The sequence below is a fragment of the Epinephelus fuscoguttatus genome, linkage group LG13, assembly GCF_011397635.1.
Source record: "Epinephelus fuscoguttatus linkage group LG13, E.fuscoguttatus.final_Chr_v1".
Classification (NCBI taxonomy): Eukaryota; Metazoa; Chordata; class Actinopteri; order Perciformes; family Serranidae; genus Epinephelus; species Epinephelus fuscoguttatus.
Window position 1 is genome coordinate 30,774,421 of NC_064764.1, and position 21,998 is coordinate 30,796,418.

The 21,998-nt window shown below is 41.9% G+C and overlaps 1 protein-coding gene across 1 annotated transcript in view; it reads left to right on the forward strand.

The window, feature by feature from the left end:
• itgbl1 (integrin, beta-like 1) overlaps nucleotides 1-21,998 on the forward strand; it is an 81,669-nt gene that overhangs the window by 57,398 nt on the left and 2,273 nt on the right. The window contains exons 9-10 of the mRNA XM_049593602.1: nucleotides 10,749-10,895; nucleotides 16,369-16,482. Of these exons, the coding sequence (XP_049449559.1) occupies nucleotides 10,749-10,895; nucleotides 16,369-16,482 (261 nt within the window). The remainder of the gene's footprint in view (nucleotides 1-10,748; nucleotides 10,896-16,368; nucleotides 16,483-21,998) is intronic.

Sequence of the window (21,998 nt, forward strand, 5' to 3'; positions counted from 1 at the left end):
AGGGTCTTTGCCATCACGGGAACATCCCCTATATTGCAGGCGACAGTGTAACATCACCTACTGCATGATCCGTATCTCTTGGGTGTTTTAAACCCTGTCATGTCCCCTTGACCCCTTCTCCTGTCTAAGTCAAGGACCTCTGTGTTTTAGGAAGACATTTTAAGGCATCTCACTTGGTATCAAAGTATTCTCTATTTCCTTCTGTCCCAGTACAACGCTGCTCTGATGACTCTTTGTTGGCAGTTGTATTAACATTTAATTGTTTTCGGGTCCCCAATAAGGCTACACTCACTGCTACTTATATTAAGTTTACTTCTGCCAAATTCCGACTGCAGGGCTCCAGTCAGAGCAGTAGAGTGTAGATCTCTGCCAGGCGACCAAGTAGCCGCCCAAGCTGATCAGGGCAACTTTGGTCAATTCTTGTAATTCCAGCAGACGCAGCAAAGCACATTTAAGTGGTGTCCCAGATATCTGCACCTCTTCGATTCATAACTGAGCCATGGCGCCACAGAAGACAATGAATGCAAATGAATGGTGTTTGGCTTCGGGAGTCAAACAACGTTCATCTGTGCACAATGTGATGACACAGAGCTGGCTGAATATCAGCAAAGTTTCCCTGCTTCCCTTCACTGGTTCCTGTACAGCAGGGTTGGTCTTTGTTTCACTGTTGTAATCATTAAAAAGCAAAAGCAGCATGTGTATACATTCAGTAGGCTATATCTTCAGTAGCTAGCTAGCTAACCCTACACTTTTCAGGGTCTGATTTTGGTTTTGGAACATGGAAGAAACGTATATCTTTTTCCAACCTCTCCAGGTAACGAGTATCATTAATTCACAACGTGCCCCAGGCACAACATTTAGCTCCAAATCCACAAAACCAGCCTGAAATTGAAGGAAATCTGAAACGACTGCATTAGAGTCAATGGAGCACAGCTGTGTTGTTGTTGGACCCTGGTCTGAGCCAGCCCGATGCTAAGTTTGCATCCGGGGTCGGGACTTACCAAAGGGTCAATTTAACTGCCTACTTACTTACTTAAGGAAGAAGCACAAATATCAAGCAAAATGACCAAATTAACAAAATCTTCAAGTTCTTCAAATTTAAAATCTTCTAAAATGCTCCCAGTTTGGTATGACACTGTGCGCCGGACGGAACAAAATCTGGTTGCAGCTGGAACATGGCGCAGCTGTGCCTGGTAGAGTTATCCCTTCCTGCCCCCTTACAGTTAACATGGCAGTGAAGATTACAAAAGATGGGTATTCATTCATTTCACATCATGCCTAACTTCATTTCCTCATAATCTGTCATGGAATTAATCTGCATATGATTCAAAATGAGTCCAAATCTGTTGAGCCACATTAAGGGTCAAAGTGTAGACAGTAAGGCTTGTTGTTCTTAGCTCAGCCGATTTCCAGAAAACTTGTGTCTCCTACTGGCTGGTTAAGAGGAGTGAGATGTCAGCAGTCAGTGAAAGAGGTTCTTCAACGATTGTGAATCACGCAACCACGAGAGATCCCTGAGTATACAGTCATAAATGTGCACACAACATATGGGGCTAATTGGTCCGCTAGTTGGTGAGAATAGCTTCAGACAGACAGATACACACACACACACACACACACACACACACAACCAAATACGTGATCCCCTCCAGTGTTACGCTTGACAGAGTCAGTCAATTTGCAAGACGTTAATGCAGTTAGCAGAGTTCGCCAAATCCCACTTGGAACTCTCGTACAATTGAGCTTCATGGAAAAAGAAGTGTGAGAGGTTTAGGATAAGGATATGAAAATGTTGCTTCGAGGTAATACAAGACTGTGTACATAAAAAATTCAGGAAGAGAAATCAAGTATGACTCCCACGGAGCATTTCAGTGAGAAATGTGGAATCACTGAGGGAGAAATTTTATTACCTGTGATGCTAACGGAAGCTAAATATAATGCTTTATGGAAATTCTAAGTCTATTTTGGATATCAGCCTTTATAGCATGCTATTTTCTTTGTCATTGCAGTGAAGCTTTCTAAATTTGCTATGGCTCTGACTTCTGCCTCTGATCACCTCCCTCCCCATTGCTACTGGGGCTTGTGGGTACTATAGAGAAATTCTTGCTGTACTTGCCAAACTGTGACAGACAGCACCCCTGGTCAAACCTCCATTGACTGTGTTAGGCAAGTAAAAGATTTCCAAAACGCAAAATGTTAATGATGACACATTTCTTCAATAGTCTGGGCCCGTGCATGGTCAGTACTTAGTAGCAACCCCTTTGGCAGGTATCACAACCTCTAAATGCTTTCTGTATCCACCCAAGAGTCTTTCAATTCTTGCTTGGGAGATTTTCACATATTCTTCCTGCAAAAGGCTTCTAGTTCTGTGAGATTCTTGGGCCGTCTTCATGCACTGATCTTTTGAGGGCTATCCACAGATTTTTCAGGATGTTTAGGTCGGGGGACTGTGAGGGCCATGGCAAAACCTTCAGCTTGCTCCTCTTGAGGTAGTCCATCGTGGGTTTCAAAGTGTGTTACGGATCATTGTGCTGTTATAGAAGTCATCCTCTCTTCATCTTCAGCTGTTTATAGATGGTGTGATGTTTCCGTGTTTGTTAGAATTTAACTGAATCCACAAGCCCAAAGTACGATCGATCCACCCCCGTGTTCAACAGTTGGACGGGTGTTCTACTCATGAAACATATTTTTGCTCATTGCATCAACAAAGTTCTATGTTTCTTCCACAGGACTTGCTCCCAAAAAGCATCAGGCTTGTTTCGATGTCCCGTTGCAAACTTCTCAAGCTGAATTTGTGGTGAGAACACAGGAAAGATTCTCTCCTATTGACTCTTCCGTGAAGGTCATATTTGTCCAGGTGTCACGGAAAAACAGTGCACCACCATTCCAGAGTCTGATGAATCATCCTGCAGGTCTTTTGCGGCCAAACAGGGTTTTTGATTTGCCTTTCTAACAATCCTTCGAGCAGCTCTCTTGGACAGTTTGTCTTGGTCCAGACCTTGACTTGCCCCCTGTAATTAAAACCAATCACTGCAACATAATATTTTACTTTAGCATGGAAACTTCTGTATTTTTATGTTGAGGAACATTGGTGTTATAACATTTACACCCCCTTCACATCTCCATTTATGAAGGAAAACATTAAATGTAAATGCACTGAAGCGCTGGACACGGCTACACACTTACATTCCTCTCCTAAATACGGCACAGAAAACTACACACACTTAGTACGTACAGCATGTGCACACATACACTCGCCCACTTTGAAATTATGCCAGGAGCAGACGCTGAATTTGAAGATCAATACAGTGTGATCCTATCTGCTCTCTTTGATATCCACAGGCACAACCCTCTAAACCCTTGAGCTGAGTTTGAGAGAAATTGCTCCAAGCCTTTGAAGCTTCTGTTTGAGGTCTTGGGGAAGTTTGTGCTCTTAATTTGAGCCATTTAGGCACAACCGCTGTAATGGTTAGATCACACTGAAAAATTAGAGGCTCAATTGATATTGATATTTCCCTTTGCGGCTGCTTGTGCTGCTGTCAGACAGAGACTGAGAGAATAGAGGAAGTGAGATGAAGGTGCCGCTAATGATTGTGATGCCACAAAAGAGAAGCAGAAAACATTGGAGGAAAGTTGGATTCCTCTACGGCAAAGCCAGCAGTCTGAGGGGAAAACTGACATCCATTATAAGGCTTTACCAGTAAACATTCCTCTCAAAGGCCTTTTTTGTGTTGTTTATCTCTCCCACTGTTTAATTTGAGCACAGTAGACACACTGTTCTGTATTTTCTGGGTACATACATACCACTGAAATCTGCTTTTTGGTCTTCGCTACACTTAATGTGCTGCAAAAGTGATTCAACATGACACATGCACAGCTTTCCAAAGTGTAAACAAACAGAGTGCAGACAGATTTTTCCAAACCGCTCTCACAACAATGAGGAGCGTTTCCCCCCACAGGTGTATCAAGCAGGGAAGTCACTTTGTCAGACTCTGTCAGTCTGTTGTTTGCTTCACTCTGGGACATTTGTTGCTCAAACTATTTGTGCTCATTCTGAAATTGACACGCAATCTGTCTATTCTGTTTCACCCAACACACAGATACGCGCGTGTGTGTGTGTGTGCCTCCCTCTGAGTGTTTTTTTTTTTTAATGTTGTTTTGGTCGGCTGTGCCATTTTGTATCAGTGGTGCATTGCAGCATCTGAGGGTAAATTTCTCCTTTAAAGGGGGATGCAGTATTTATGTGAATGGATTACTGGGGCTCATTGTGTGCCGGGCTATCCAGAGACAATTCTTCATGAGGCGTCCGGGGAGAGCCTGTCTGAGCACCAAACACCAATGCACTTCACACACATACACACAAACATGCTGTCAGGCTGACAATTAAGTCTGTATACTCAGAGGCCTGTGGAAGTTATTGGGTGTTTTGAGGAGCTTAGAGGCACACTAAAGCAGGTACCCAGAGTGAGGAGTGGGGATCAAACAGAAAGTAGCTTTACAGCGAGGGGGCTGTAAGGAAAAAACTTCCCAGTCCAGAGTACAGTGCTGTCAGTGCCCCCTGGATGTTTGGGCCTCCCTGCAGACAACAGAGAGGAGAGGAGTGAGGAAATGACACTGGCTTTTTGCATATAATTCAGTCCTCCAGTGTTAACCAGCTTGTCAGTCAGCTCAGTCCACACTTGGTTCTCGAGGGTTTTCTCCAAACATAAGAGGAGGGGAAGAGAGCAGCCGAAATATCCACTTTACACATTGCTGTTGAGGCCTAAGTGCCCATTCTTAAAGCCTCTCTGTGCCCCTTTGTGTGCATGTGATATGAGATTGTTTGAAAAGATACTGACGCTTCCTAAATTTGGAGCTGCACGTCATGAGACAATAGATAGTTGTCTGACTCTAGAGCTGGTTATATGAGAGTACCATGCGCTGATAATATGGCAAAACATCCTATAAATTTTGGTTAAATTCCGTTGGTTTCAAAATCTGTTTAGTTTTTCAGGCCAAGTCTGACATACAGCATCACAGCTTTCGAAATATTGGAATTTCACAGACATGATTATGACTCGGATGTTGACATGGATGATATTTATAAGTCTGAAGCCAGTTATTATGTCAGCCCCCAAAGGACACGAGCGTGGCATTACTGTTTAGTCAGATTGCCTGATGGGTATCAAGACTCTGCTCCTCTTCCTCCAAGACCTGGCTTGATGTCATGTCAAAAAAAAGTGAGACACCCATGTGTATTTCCAGGACAGGGCCCTGGGACCAGGACATCTAAATGGAATGCAGCCATTATTTATGTTATGAACTACTCTTGTGCTCTTCCTGCTACTTAGCCTAGTTGCCACAAGACAGTGTTGGCATTGTACAAGTCTGCAAACTACAGATAGGTTTTATCTGAACATGTCATACATTTCTAGAGTAAGGTAGTATATGAGCTGACTTTGTCATGGAGAGGTGGGGGGACCTTATGTCACCTGTGTCAGACACCTGCCAAATTGCAGAGCACTGTTTGAGATCAACAAAACCAGCTGTTATTTCAGCGAGTCATCACTGTGTTTGCAGCAACTTTTTAGCCACCAAATGTGGGTGTTTTTTAGTGATCTGTCACTGTGTTTCCACAGGGGAAAGTGCCACAAGAAGCATTTGTTTTTTAGTGAGACGTTGCTGTGTTTCCTGCCAGAATAGTGCCACATAAGGCCTTTATTTAAAGCCAAAACTTTTCTAAACCCTAACCTAGGGATGCACGATTTTTTTTTCTTTTTAAGATTTGATACACTGATACATAACAACTTATTTGACCAATAACTGATATCCACTTTTTTTCCCTACCTAATTTTAGTGATCATCAAGCCTCTTCTTTAGTGGTATTAACATCATATTATACACTCATTCATTGTCCGTAACCACTTATTCTGTTAGGGGTTGCAGTGTGCTGGAGTCTGTCCCTGCTGACGTTGAGAGAGAGGCAGGGTACACCCTGGACAGGTCACCAGACTATCACAGGGCTGACACATAGAGACAGACAACCATTCACACTCACATTCACACCTACGGACAATTTAGAGTCACCAGTTAACCTGCACGTCTTTGGACTGTGGGAGGAAGCTGGAGTACCTGGAGAAAACCCACGCTGACACAGGGAGAACATGCAAACTCCACACAGAAGGGCTCCCCCACCTCGGGGTTTGAACCCCCCCACCTTGGATTCGAACCAGGAACCCTCTTACTGTGAGGTGACAGTGCTAACCACTGCATCACCGTGCACTCATATTATGCATGCATACTGTTATTGTGATGGCCCACCAGCAGATGGAGACATGAAATACAACTTTTGTCAATGCAGGTAATATTCATTCATTGTGCAAAATAAGAAAAAGCATGTTGGCCGATATGCTGATGATGTGCCAATATTATCGTGCATCCCTTCCCTAACCAAGTAGTTTTTGTGCCTGAGCTTAACCACATTGTAACCACACCACGTTATTGAGATGTGAAGACACGTAAAGTCAGCATATCTGCTACATAATAACGCATAATATAACTGAAATGTTAAAGGTAAATGGTTTGCAGAAACCATAAGTGTACATGATCTGACTTTGTCATCGGGAGCTGGAGCGCATGATGGAAGGTGTGATATGTAGAAGAGAAGGCTACCAAGCTGCAGACCACTGTTCAAGAACAGCAAACAACAAAACTTGTTGGTTTTTAGAGTGGCATCAGCGATTCCAGTGTTGATTGTGCCACCAAAACTGGGTATTTTTTAGCAAGACATCTGTGGAATATTCAGCCTTAATTGTGGAAACAAAACGGGGAGACTGATGCCAAGCTACAGATCAATGCAGACCACTGTTGAGACCAACAAAACAACTGTTTTTTAGCAAGACATTTTTTAATAACCATGACCGAGTGGTGTTTTGCGCCTAAACATAACCACACATTAACCACAGCATTGTTGAAATGTAAAGAAAAGTTAAGTTTCAACATAACAGCTACATAATAATGTACAAATGTTACAAATCCGTGGTTTGCAGAAACGTACAATGCCAGCATTTATTCCAGCGATTGGGCTGCAACAACACATCCAGACTGCAAGAAAGAAGACACAATGGCGTTTACGCATGGCTTCTATTAGTGACATTGATTAAGTGTAGTGTCTTTTACACTGATCAAGTTCAAGTGAAATATTTACCAGTGGTCAATGACCAGTCAGACTAGCAAATTTCCAAACATCCTGAGATGAGGAGAATGACCTGGATGCTTTATCAAGCATTTGACAGTGCAAAACACACTGTGGCAAAACACACTGTGGCTTTCTTCTGGTTAAGGCAGAGGAAGGATGCATTTCTTGGAGCATTAAAAAAGGAGCTGCCTGTCAGCTTGTTACAACAGATTTGGTGTTGAAATGTGAAACTATGAGGATAAAGGATGTGAACTGGGACACACACGACAAAAATCTGCTTCTTATCAAGAGCTTTTTGTCAATTATTAAGTTGTTTTTTGCTTTTGCATAAAAGTGTTAACACAGTTTGGGGTTTTCCTCATTTTAATTTTGTTTGTAACAAAAAGATTTGGAAACACACAACCGTCACTCCAGCCAAAATATCGCTGAAGCTTCTTGCACCAAACACATGGCCACAAAAGCTGTCATCGCGTTGTCACATCAGCTGAGGTGTCAAAATGAAAATAAATGAATGTTTTGTAAGTCCTTAAAGTTTTATTTTGTTGAAAGAAGGAAAAAATCTCTCTAGAATTTTTTGTGCATGTTATTTTATGTTTCAAGACACAGACACTCCTTTCTTGAAAATTCTTCAAACAAGTTGATCCCTACTGGAAAAAGTGATGATATTAGCAGTCAGATATGATGTCATAAGGTCGAAATGTTTGCAGGGCAGCAACATTGTATGCATAGAGGCAAACTCAGATCCCTCCCCCTCCCCTACCACTTTCTTTTCCTCTCACATTACTCACTCAGTCCCATCCTCTCTCTGTAGCGATGAACTCTTAACCTCCGACAGACTCTCTCTGCATACAGTACAGATCTACGTTGGGCTAAATACCACATTCACCACCACCTCCCCCTCCCTGTCCATCTCTAAATGCTACAGCACAATGCACACTCTGTGAAAGGCAGGTGCAGACTAATTGAAAGAGGGTTAGGTTGCTGTTCCTCCAAAGCAATTAACCGCTCTCCCAGGCTGGCTGATTGAGGCAGCCATGCATGGCCTGCCATAGCTGCCACTCCACTCCAACTGAGACAGAAGCTAGCTAACTTTCATTTATAACCTCCCAATAACACCACCACCACACACACACACACACATCCTGGATATACCATCCCCCACCTGTACCTCTGATTGCATAGCATCAGGAAGTGATGTGAGGCGAATGGGGGGGGATAGAGATTGAGAACTAGTGAGCAAAGACAGTATTGATGTATTATCTATGGCTGTACAATGATCCATTGCGAGCTACGTCCTTCAAGCTACTGGAGATTTGATTTTTCTTCCTCATCCATTTGCTCAGAGTAATCGAAACATCAGTATCAAAATTGAGAGTTTAAAGGAATAGTTCAACATTCATCATTTTCACTAATTGTCTAATTCTATACAAAAACTAAAGTGTAAAACAAAAAGTTGTGGGATTTTTCATGGACTTGGCTCTTTATTTTTGTCTATTACCTCTAACCACATTAGTTGTTCCCACTGCTTTCAGTCTTAATGCTAATTGGCTTAGCACACATATTTAACATAGCCTACAGATATGAGAGTGGTATCAATCTTGTTATCTAACTCTTGACAAGAGAGCAAACAAGTATGTTTCCAAAAAGCAAAAACTTCCTTTAAATAAACATCAATACTTCATGGAGCCTGTTTATAACATTTATAGCATATAGCAACCTGGTCTCATTCTGAAGTCATCGAAATCCAGCGCTTGGGCAGTGACTTGCAGCATCAGACACTGACAAAAAAAAAAGCCGTCCTTAAACGTCAGCATGATACCTGGCCTATTGCCATTCTAGTTTAACAGTGCTTGGCGGCGTCAGGGGGAAACATGGTGCCACAAGAACAAAGGTAAGGCGGCAAAAGTCCAAGTAGGGCAGGTGGGAACGGTGGTGGATGGGTCCAGCAAACACCGACTTTCACCCAGGAGAGCGGTGTTTGTGTCCCAGAAGATTCTGAAGCCAAACCCTGTTCTTTTTTCCTAAACCTAACCATGTGCTTTTGTTGAAGGAAAAAAACGTAAATTTGTGCTGCTGTACCGACGCTGCTGCACCGACGCTGCTGCACCGACGCAATTATTTTGAAAGAGACTGCATGTAAACGGTAAATTTCCTGTGAAAACATAAGTGTATTTTGAAAGAAGGCAATGCATGTACCAGGTAGAACTTGACACATCTCCGTTCACACCTGCGTCTGTCATGCGTCTCCAACTGACCACCTCTGCTCAGATTTCATTACTGTCCATGTAACTTATGCTGAAAGGTCAAAGGGCCCCGCCCACAGTTATTACCCCCACACTTTTGCTCGCTGTTTGATAGCATGCTCGCTAGTGACATTAGCGGTTGTGTCGGTACAGCTGGAGATATCACTGTCAGTAGAATTCAAATTACATGATACAGAATAATACATGGTCATGCAACAGTTCATCCAACTCGAAAAATGGACAAGTTATAGTGTTAGCACGCTTTCACCAAAACAACCACCATGTCTTGTATTGATGACATCCTTGTTCTTGTCTTTGTTGGGGACGCGTGCGTCTTAGTGGTCGTATACACTTGTATTTAGTGCTGTCTGCTTGTGACTGGATCACCCAAGACTCATGTAAATATCAGTTGTAAACAGACTTTTGTTTGTCAGTGTAAAGATTTGAAAATGTTAAGCTATTGCAAGGTAAATCATTTAAGTACATTTCCGAATTCAAATGTGAGTGTTGGGCTGAGTGTGCAACTTTACGAGGAGTTAAATCTCAACTAAAAAAATCTAAATTGAAAGGAACAGCTGCTTGACTGAATCAATACAGCCGTACATCAAACAATATCCAGCAGCACAGTATGGATTTACCATGATGGAAAAAATGCTCTGCTCGTTACCACCTCTGCAACCTGGCATCTGTAACCAGATGTGAACATAAAGAAATCAATCCATGATGCAACTGCCTCTACATGATGTGATTTGAATTGAAGTAAGCACATTGCGAGTAATCCAGAGGTCCTGTTGGAGATAAAGGAGGGTATAAGTGAGTGAGCGTGTGTGCGTGTGTGTTTGCTTGTTAAAACCACAGTGATGCTGTCGGCTATTAAGACATCCCAGCGCCCAACTGCCTTTTTCAACCAATTAAACATCTCTGGTTTCTTGTGTGTGTGTGTGTGTGTGTGTGTGTGTGTGTTATTGCCTTTCTTGGTTTTTGAAGCGTTGGAGATTTATTAAGGACAGGACAAGACCAGTGATGACAGTTCCTTTCATGTCCCCGGGGGAAATACAATAAGCCTGCTGCGTCTCTCCCGTCTTCCTGTGGCTCTGTCTCCTTGTACTGCCTATTACTGTCAGGGTTCAGTGTCTGCACTGTCAACTTTCTGTGTTTATGTGCTTTATTGCCTTCTTTTTGCTCTCCACTGACATTTCTCTTGACTTTTCACTCTATCTCTGAATGCCGTATCTATTTTTTTTTTCTTTATTTATGCTATTTTCTCATGGTCATGCCCCATATTCTGTCTCCTTTTAAATGAAGGCCCTTCTGCCCTCCACCGCCAGGTCACGGTTACTGTTCGTGCGGACGCTGCATCTGCCAGGAGGGCTGGTTCGGGAAGCTGTGCCAGTTCCCCAGGTCTTGTGACATGAGCGACGCTCAGAGCAAGGAGCTTTGTGAGACATCCGATGGAGTCATGTGCAGTGGAAAAGGTGAGCAAATGTTTTCTAATAGCGCTGAGTGGAAGTTTACATAAAGTCACTTGTTGGCAGTGGAGGAACACGTATTCATAAAGTACTTGCTTACTGAAGTGTGAAGGAATACAGAAAGAAGTGTGCATCTATTAGCTAGCTCACCTAGCTACCACCGAGCTAGCTAATGTTGCAGCTCAGCCGAGGAGGACGCCATTAATGTTTACATCGTACACTGTCATGAGCCTGTAGTCCATGAGTAGATGCACACCTCCTTCTGTGCAGTGATATGGTTGGCAGGTGTAGTTTGGTAGAGGGAAAATAGTTCCGACATTAAACTGCTCACAACAAGGTCTGTGGATTATCTTGAGTAACTGGATCATGATTTCTGTTAAAGCTACACTTACTTTTCTCGTATTTCGCACAGCACTCACCTCCCTCCAAAGTCCCTCCTCCTTCTGCAACTCCACCTCCCTCCAAAGGCCTACTCCCCCCTCATCCATTACATCCTCATTGCATCTATGATAGATGAAGGCATTGGCAAGGTAATGTTAGATACACGGAAGAGGAGAGCGAGTGTAACGTTACAACCAAGACAATCACACGCAACCCCGGAGTTTTAAAACTCAACCAGAGTCAGTGATGACTGATGCTAATGTTAGATAGTAGCGTTAACGTACTAGTAAGTGGAAACGCACAGGAAAGATAACCTTAATGTTTAAGAGGCTATGCTACAGTAGGCTAACATTAGCCATTAGCAACTGGATGCTGTGTTGTCATATAACGTTAAATGTTACATTAGAAGCAAACTAAACATAACTTTACCTGTCCTGCAGAGTCAAATGAAACCCCGGAGTTTTGAAACTTATCCGGGGTCAGTGATGACTGATGAGTTTTATAATACAATGTTAATGCTAACGTTAGATAGTACTGGTGACTGGAAACAAACAAGGAAGATAGTAGAGAGGCTCAGGCAACGTTAGGCTACAGTAGGCTAACCGTTAGCAACCGGATGCTGTGTTGTCATATAAAACGTTATAGCCTATGTTACATTAGAGGCAAACTAAAAATACCTGTCCAGCAGAAACTCTGCGACCATGCTAGAGCGTATCTATGTTTCCGGGTTCTATGTTTCCCGGGTTCTATGTTCCCCACTTAACCCTGCAAAAAAGGTTCTATGTTCCCCGCTTACACAAAAAAGGTTCTGTGTCTCCTGGGTTCTATGTTCCCTGGTCAACCAAGCAGGAAACATAGAACCCTTTTTGGTTGAGCGGGGAACATAGAACCTGGGAAACATAGAACCTTTTTGGGTGGTAAGTGGGGAACATAGAACCCGGGAAACATAGAACCCGGGCAACGTAGGGATGACCCCGAAGCTGCATCAGTCTTCGCCATCGCTCGAAAGCAGAGCCAATGTTGACCCGAGTTTTGGCTCTTGCAGCATCGAGTTCTCTCTTAGTGTTCGCTTTTTCTGCTATAGTCTTTCTTTTGCCAACTGATTTCCCTGTTGGAGCGGTTGGAGGTGAAAGCGGTGGTCCACATTTGTCTGCCATTGTTACGGAGAACAAGCGTCCCTGTTACTAGCCTATTTGTTGTCTCCCAAACTCGGGGAGGAGAGTTGTTACACTAGCGGTTACGTCAGTCAGAGGCCTCCAAGTGGGGAAGACCGACAGGACGCTCGGCCAATCACTGCATTCAGGGATACATGATTTATACTGTATATATTGGTATTTTTTTCACTTTTTAAAAACTGAACCCTGATTTAATGGTGTATATAATTAATGTACTTTTTTTTACTACTTTTTAAGGCTGAATTTTTGCAGCAGGTATGGTGTGTCATGTGGCTTGTATATACATTATGGGTATTAAGACTGTTAAGTATTTATCATAAGTACGAAGAAGAGCTGTTGGCTGGAAACAATAGCTTTTTGTTGTGTGGATCTATTTGTTTTAACTCCAGCATCTGTCGAGAGCCAATCATCTTCCACTGAGATTTAAAGTAATGCTTCTCTGCAATCTGTAAGGCTGGAGGAATGTATATCCAGAGGCAAAGTCTTAATGACATTTGAGACAGTTGCAGGAAAAAGTTAGAGAAAGAGAGGCGCAGTATAGAAAACAACAACAAGGCACTGTGTTTTATTTCGATGTCATCTTCAGTGTTTTATGTCGTTTTTTTATGTACTGTCTCTGAAGCATATCACAAGTTGTCTTCTCCCGATACTGTAAGGATCACAGACAGTGAGCTATTTATGGAATGATCCTTTCCTGTTACCTGCGCAAGTTTAATTTAGCTCTTTCACCATGTTAACAAACATTACAGTTTTTGTCTCCTTTTTTCTGGCATGTTTCAATTATCATAAGAAATAACAGATAGAGTATATTTGTCTTGGCATTAATCTCATGTTCACAAATTTAGAGAGCAACTCAATTAATCTACTGTACAGAAAAATTAAGCCTTATCTTACTTAAACTGGCTCTGATATGCAGTCATACATTCTACAATCGAATACTACCAAGTAATTAACCTGATAGCAACGCTTTACAAGAGATCCGACAAGATTAGCATCAAATTTCCACTTTGAACTTACAATCGTCTCGCTCTGTCAAAGGTTAATACCTTGTTCTTTGATGATAAACGTAATAATCTGGACAAGATTTAGTTTTTAATTCCTTTCATGTTGTAATCTTTTACCCAGGACAGGAATGTGCTGTACCAGAACCAGTTCATAACAACCGCAGCTGCAGTGTATGATTCAAGATCTGAAAAACATGGCCTCCTGTAGAGCTGAAACTGTTACTAGATCAACAGATTAGTTTGTTTAATCAACAAAAGTGTTCATAGAGTTTATCATGCAGAAACTTTCACCGGATTTAGCTTCTCAAAAGTGATGATTTTTCTGTTTCTCTGATCCCTATGGTTATTACTTGGATGTCCTTTGGTTTGGGACTCTTAGTATAACAAGACAAACAATACAAAGGCATCATCTTTGAGGCACATGTCAATATTTTCTGACATTTATAGAATAAACAATGTCACAGCTATAATCTAAAACAAAATTGTTCAGTTAGAGGATGACTTTGATCCATAAAAGAGCATTGTTATGTCATTTTTTAACAAAAAATCTAACTAGAATTACTGCCATGTGGTTGTATACCTACGCAAACCAGAAATGTTACAGTTAAAGTTTACATCCATGTGTGTCCAGACTCATGTGTAGCCATGACAGGGTTGACAGTGCTTCAAAGGTTGCTGTCAAGAAGCTAGGTTTTTAAAACAATGCTTCACACACATCTTCAACCCCGCGGCACAGAAGATCTATACCAGAGGTGTAAAACTTGTGTCAGTTCATGGGCCACATACAGCACATACAGCCCAGTTTGATCTCAAGTGGGTCGGACTAGTAAAACCATTACATAATAACCTGTAAATAACAACCTCTTGAAATTTTCCCCTTTTTTGTGTAAAGAAGTTCATTCTGAAATCCATCTACAAAACAAATGATGAACAGCCGATATCCTCAGGAAAATGTGTGCAAATTCAAAAGTATATCTCAGTTTTCCACATTCAGTCAGTCTGCTACCCACTTTCATTACATGTGACCTATAAGTGCAAGCTATTGACGAAACAGTTTAAGTCGTCCTTTGCCTTACAGGCCATTTGCAATCTGAGGTTTTGTCTGTGCCTTAGTAACAGGGTCCCACGCACATAGCTGCTGGTTGACAATATTTTGCACAGTGTTTAATATCTTTAAATGTGACCACAGAAAGTACTTATTGTTATTTCACAGAGCAGTGGAAAAGCCTCTGAGGCAGCATTTTACAGGAAGTATCTACTCACTGTTTAAACCTGACACTGCTTAGCCTTCACAGGTGTATCGATATTAGGTGTGCAAAGTCATCTAGGCGGCCAGACTGGACCCTTTGGCATGCCGGTTCTGGCCCCTGGGCCGCATGTTTGACACCCCGATGTATAAAATCAGCAGTGTCATAATGGACACCCAAGATTGGTGTCACCAGTTCAGTACCTGACCAAATGTCTCCCCTTCTGTTACTGAGTTTTGGTGTTGAATAAAGGCCAGAAAAGTGTTTTTGCAGAACATTACGATGTCACAGTGAAGTTGATCTTTGACCCTTTGGATATAAAATGTCTTCACTTCATCATTTTATCCTATTAGACATTTGTGCGAAATTGTTACATAATTAGCGTATGAATTCTTGAGTTATGACTAAAAATGTGTTTTGTGAGGTCACAGTGACCTTGACCATTGACCACCAAATTCTAATCAGTTCATCCTTGAGTACAAAGGAACATTTGTAGGGACGGATGGATGATCGGATGGAAAGAAAACCTGGCACATAATGCCTCAAGCCACAGCTATCATATCGGAGGCATAAATATTGAGAAAATTCTTGATGAACTGAAGTCATCAGGGAAGTCTTATTTACCCAGATGTATCCTTAGTACTTCCCAAATGCATTATTTTTTCCTAAAACCTTAGTATTTAAAAAACATATGCATAAATGGCTCAAGCAAGCTACTAGTCCCAAGCTGAGACAGTTTATGTGGACGTGTTTTAACTGACAACGTTATAGCGAAAATGCATGTGTAACGCTGGTTGGGTAATTAATGAACAAATGGTCGTTTGGGGGGGATGAAGTATTCCTTTAATTGGTAATAAAGACTAATAATTAGCTGCAGCCCTATGTAGTTGCCTGATAACTTATCCTATACATCTGTAATGAGATTCTGCACATTGTCACGACATCATACGTGTCATTAGGTGGCAAATGACGCCACACAACAGGATACCTTCTCTGTTGTGCAGCGTTGAATCCATAGAAATAGGCCGGCTGTAGCAGGTCCGGCCCCGCAGAGCCGAGCGGGGTGTGAAAATGAAGATGAGCATCTTCATTCTCCACGCTCGGCTACATTCAGACACCAGAACGATCTCCCCTCAGCTCCTCCCCTTGTCTCACTTCTCCTCTCGTCTGTTTCACTTTGTCTCCCGCTCCTCACTCTGTCTGCCTCCACCTCTCAAAGTGGCGTTCTGCATCCTGCTGTATGTTGATATAAATTGGGCAGATTGAAAACATAGTTGCAGGACCTCTGGGTGTGTGCTGTGGAAATCAAACTGAAGCAGGCAGCAGTAGATTTGTTTCCCTCGACCAATTCTTAATACCTAATTATTCTGCTGCTGCCCTTGAGAGAAGCAGAGGAATAGACACTGATGGGAGAGAAAGTTTAAAGTGTGGGTGGATTGGTTTCCTGGTGGCAAAAGTATATTAGTAGCTGTTTCCCTGGGGAACATCTCATATCCACTCAGCCCAACAGACGTTACAGGAAATAATACAAGCAGCATTTATTTAAAAAAAAAAAAAAAATCAGCAAGGGGAGGTGTTAAAAAGAAATGCAAAATATACACTATCAACATGTTCGTCAGCTTGAGGAAAATGAGATGTTAACTAACAAGTTGTGTGTCTGTGTGTGTTGCAGGATCCTGTCACTGTGGCCAATGTATCTGCTCTCCCCAGGACTGGTGGGTGTCTGGAGAGTACTGCGAGTGTGACGACAGAGAGTGTGACAAACATGACAGCCTCATCTGCACAGGTAGAGTAGGACACACACATACAGGCTAGATGTCTTCATGGGTCCAAAATGTTGGACCAGATCCAAATACAGACCCGTGAAAAAGCCATCTAAACCCGACATGTATAAGTAGGCCCACATTTTTTTTATGCGGATGATCCAAAATGCAAGAGGCCTGGACTGACCCTAGTAGAGTGAGGACACCAGCACCTCAGCAGCGGCAACAGCTGATAACAACACTAAAACAATTATGTCCTAAGAACAAATGCGATGTTACAGAAACTAATTTCAAAAATAATTTGTTTGTACACTCCAAAGACTAATTTACAGAAATAATCGAAAGTTCTGTTTTAATCTTCTGCTCTCTCACTCATCACTCTACTCCTAAATTTCAGACTGAAATATGACTGACAGGTGTAGATGCTACTGTAGTTGCTTTTCAGGTAAAACACATGATCAATTTGATTGATCGATCAATTTGATGATTAAAATAACGATTAAACAAACCAGCAGTTTGTGGATCAGCTAAAATTAGCCCCACCTCAATCAGCAAAAATATGAAGGTACTCTATACATGTTAATCTATCAATAATAATGATCCAGAACCACTTTACTAAAAAAAACTTTATTTCCATTCACAGTATTATATTTGGCATTATGGCTCTGTACTTGGGCCTCTCTGCCTTTTCTAGGCCTTCGCAGAAAGCCTAAGGTGGAAAGAGCACATTTTCCTGCCCTTCCATGTGCATATGTGGAAAGCCTAAGGCAGAAAGAACACATCTCTCTGCCCTTCCATGCGCCTACATGTAAAGCCTTAAGGCAGAGAGAGCAAACTTCTCTGCCCTTCCACATGCCTATGTGGAAAGCCTAAGGTAGAAAGAGCAGTTTTCTGCCCTTCCATGTGCCTATATGGAAAGCCTTAAGGCAGGGAGCAAACTTATCTGCCCTTCCACATGCAAATGAGAAAAGCCTGAAGCAGAAACAGCAAACCTCTCTGCCCTTCCATGCGCCTAAATGGAAAGCCTAAGGCAGTGAGAGCAGCAGCAAAGACCCACTGGGAACAGAACAGAGCGGCATCAATGACAACAGAAATGACACTGAAGTCAGACACAGCATGCAAAAGGAGGAGCTGGGGTGGAAGTGGGTTGCAATGCAGCTTGCAGAGGAAACAGCAACAGTAGGCAGGCCACAGCATTTTAAATAGGGCACCCTGAATGAGATTTGCCAATTGGTTGCATAGAAAGGAATCATGTGTGATTGGGCTGTTTGAGATCAGCTGATGAACTAAAGTTATGCTCAATTTTGGTAGTTTAAGCACTTCTATGGCTAATATACTTTTATACTTTACATAAAGGTAAACTACCCTGGATTGTCCGTTAATTGTAGTCAAGCTTGCCGGTGAAAGTTAAAGTAAAAGCCAGCTCCAGTTTCACTCTCATTTAGCTCACACATACATTTTTACCTCTTCATAGCCATTTATCCTCTGGAGCCGTCTTCTCTCCACTCATAATGGAAATCTCAGTACATGTTTGTAATTATTTTTGCCCCAGGGTCTGTCCAAATCTGGACAGCTGTTCAGACGTGTTTCTCATCATGACTCCATGACTCCAAATGTCAGCCTTAATGTCACTCAAATGAGCATCGGTGGTTCCACATGAGACAAATGTTGCTTAAAAATTATCGAAAACTGGGAGGAAACAAAGCCGATGTGCAGAAATGTCTGTTAAATGTTCCTGCTTACCATATTACTCACTGGAGAATATATATATGTAAATTACTTATGCATGGGAGCTATTATAATGTAATGGTGTTTTACATGAAAAGGCCAGTTTTAAATATGCAGGTAAAAGCAGTCACTGCCTCACCAGGTAGCAGCGATGGAGTCATTTTATTTTCATGTTAATGACACAATATTTTTGGCAAGTTTGCAAACGAATTACTCTGCATCTGGAGATTTCATGGCCCCTTCAAAGCTGTACATTCTCATTACACATACAACCAATGAGTGATGTGGAAAATTCAGTGTGTTAGGAATGCTTGCTGATTAATTTCATGCACTGAATATGACAATTTCAGCAACTTATTTTCAGAAAGGAGACACAAAGGGCTGTTTGTCTGTCTGTAATATGAGTAAACCAATAAATTATAACATTTCGTCAACATGGAACATCTAATTGTGTTTATCAAGGACGTGTTCATCAGTTTGTTTTTCCATCAGATGTATTACAACAATGTGAAAGGGTTTTAGGATCAGCAAACAGTAACAGCATTGTCTGTTAGTTTGGGTGAAGTCCCATTGTACCAAGTATTTTTTCTCCAAATGCTGAAGTTTACACTCAAGAGAACATGAACCAGGAACACAAAACCTCCCTCTTCCACTCCAATATGAATAAAGACGGTCCAATTGAGCCAAAGATATTCTGCACATTTCTTAGTGTCCATAAATCCCATGAAATCACCAAAATTGACAATGTATACCCGATGTATTGTCTGTGTATCCTAAGCCTGATACCCTATTCCTCTGTCATAGAGCTCCACTGTTGTTGAAACATAGAAGTGAGTCACACGTTTTCCATTAACATGGGCACTGTAGGTTATTTTTAGGTCCATGTCCACTGTCCTCGTGCTGTAAACAGTGATGAAGTGTTTAGATGTTGAGTAAAAACAGCAGTGAGAGCATGTGAACACACTCCTGCATTCAAATGATAAAAAAGTAAATAAGTATCAAAAGCAAAATGTACCCACGGAAGCCGACAACTGCCGTCCTGCCAACAGACCCTTTTAGGGTCGATGTCACAGTGACATCAGTTTGTTAGCTGAAAGCAAAACAGAAAATATCATCTTCTTGTGTTATTGGGAGCCAGAATAGAAGGGGTCATGGCTCAAAACTTAAATTTATCACATACCAGCCGCCACTGCCTGTCAACAAAAACAAAGACAACTATGTTTAACACGATAAGATGAAAGGACTGGACGGAGGCCATCATCAAAAATGCTCACATGTGCAGCGCACACTTCATATCAGGTTAGGGAAAAAGTATTTCCTGTTGTAGGGATCAATAACATTATGTGTATTAAGGGTTATCATGTCCACCTCATCAGAAACTGGGGAGGGATTAAGAGGAATATTGGATTTCTCTGTAACGCTACGTTTTTAGCGCATTAGCTAACGTTAGCTTCGATGGCAAAACAAACTGGAGGAAACGGTTCAGGTGTCGTCCTCCTTTGTAAGATTGGCTTCCTGTGACATCATCCATCCACTGAGTGAGAGCATACAGGTTGGCCAGTCTGGCCCCGTTGGTCAGTGTTTACTTATTCAAGTAACACTCACGGTCCCGGAGAGTGAGTGACCTGACATGGTGCGTTGTAAATTCAGTCTGACGCTCTACACTATAATGAGCCCTGCTGGTTGAAGGAATTTTTCATTCTATTTCTACATGATTAAGGATTGGTTAAGTTAATCACCCATTCACAGTGCTCAGAGTTATAATGCTCCGTCTCCACAGACAGTGCCCAGAGCACACTGTGCCACTCTGCCAGTGTGGTGCTCTGGATAACGCCAACTACTTAAGAAATATACTGAAGTTCAGTACATAATCATATTACAGTAAGGTACATTACAAATCTGGCCATAAAGCAGTCTAGACGAAAATATTCCCGAACAAATGCACCCTTTATTCCTGTTTGCCGAACGTTTTCTTGGCTTATGGTTGAGTGCAGTAGGGAAGTTGGCAGGTTCTGAGAGACAAACTAAATCATTGTTGGTTTTGGTCTTTTCATGGGATTTATTGGCAATAGGCAGAATATAAAGAGTAAGGCCAGCCTTATCCTTTAATGAGAGGGAGGTCTGTCTCATCTGCAGCCTGCATTCAGCAGATCAACAAGCAGCTCAGCTCACTTTTATTGCTCTCCTTCTTACCTACTTACCCATCTCTGCTGCTGCCTTCTGTTTTGGTTTTTTTTTTCCACCTTACTTTCATCCAAGTCCATCACCCCCTGTCCCTCCTCTCCCACTGTGATATTTTGCAGTGGATATGTCTTTTCAGCTGTGTGACAGGAGGCCAGCAGGAGTCCTCCCCCTAACCCCGACATCCTCTCTTTGACAGCTCAGGGAGCTTGTGGGGAGCTTGGGGCTACGAGATTATAACACATCCAGAGTCGGCTGTTATCCCACCTTGTGTGTGTCTTATACCTAAATGAAAAGAAGTCCAAATACCCAACAACAACAACATATTGCTGATCTGGTTTCTCCCCTGGTTGGACAGTAGTTTTTCCAAGTTAAGTTAATGTTAGTGAACGATTGCAGGACAGTGAATGTGAACTCCAGTCTCTTGTGTTGAGCACATTCCTAAACACACCCACACATGCATAGGCAGATTGAGAACCAAATGGGTCCCTGGGCACGGATGCGCAAAAGGCCCCTCCACACAGACTCTCTGCCGGCTTTGTAGTTGTTTTGGGTGTCTGAAGTTATTTTGTGTCTCTTTGGGGTATATTTGTGTCTTTTTTTGGTCGTTTTGTCTCTCTACGTAGTTTCTGTGCAGGCCATTGAAGTCATTTTGTGTCTCTTTAGGGTATATTTGTGTCTCCTTATAGTTCATTTGCATCTCTTTGTTGTCATTTTGTGTCTCTTTAAGGTTTATTTGTGTCTTTTGGTTGTTTTGTGTCTCTTTGTAGTTCCTTTGCATCTCTCTGGACTCCTTTTGTGTCCCTCTGAAGTCATTTTGTGTCTCTTTGAGGTATAGCTGTGTCTTTCAATCATTTTGTGTCTCTTTGTAGTAAATTTGCATGTCTTTGTAGTCATGTTTTGTCTCTGAACTATATTTGTGTCTTTTGATCAATTTGTTTCTCTTTGTAGTTCCTTTTTATGTTCCTTTGTAGTTGTTTTGGGTGTCTTTGAAGTTATTTTGTCTCTTTGATGTATATTTGTGTCTTTGGTCATCTCTTTGTAGCAATTGTGAGTCTTTTTGAAGTCAGTTTGTGTCTCTTTGAGGTATACTTGCCTCTTTTGGTTGTTTTGTGTCTTTTTGTAGTTCCTTTGCACATCTTTGTAGTCAATTTGTGTCTCTTTGAACTATTTTTGTGTCTCTTTGAGGTATATATGTGTCTTTTGGTCATTTTTTGTCTCTTCGTAGTTTCTTTGCATGTCTTTGTAGTCATTTTGTTTCTCTTTGAGGTATATTTGTGCCTTTTGGTCATTTTGTGTGTCTTTGTGTTTCGTTGCATCTCTTTGTGGTCAGTCTCTTCCTGGTCGGTACATATTAATTTGTGTGACATTATGCAGGAGACGGCAAGGTGGCTTCTGACACTTTGGGCCCCTGGGTGTGTGCCTGGTAGGCCCGTTCAGTAATCCATCCATGTCAACCTGAGACTTCCAACAACAATATTTCTTCCTTTGCTACTGAATATAAAAATACATGGGTTGTTACAGGCAGTTTTTCTGGAGGATAGTCGAGTCTGACATTTGTGTATCCCCACCATCATATAATAAAAGAAAGACCAGTCAGGTTTTGTGAATATCTCACTTTATACTCTTA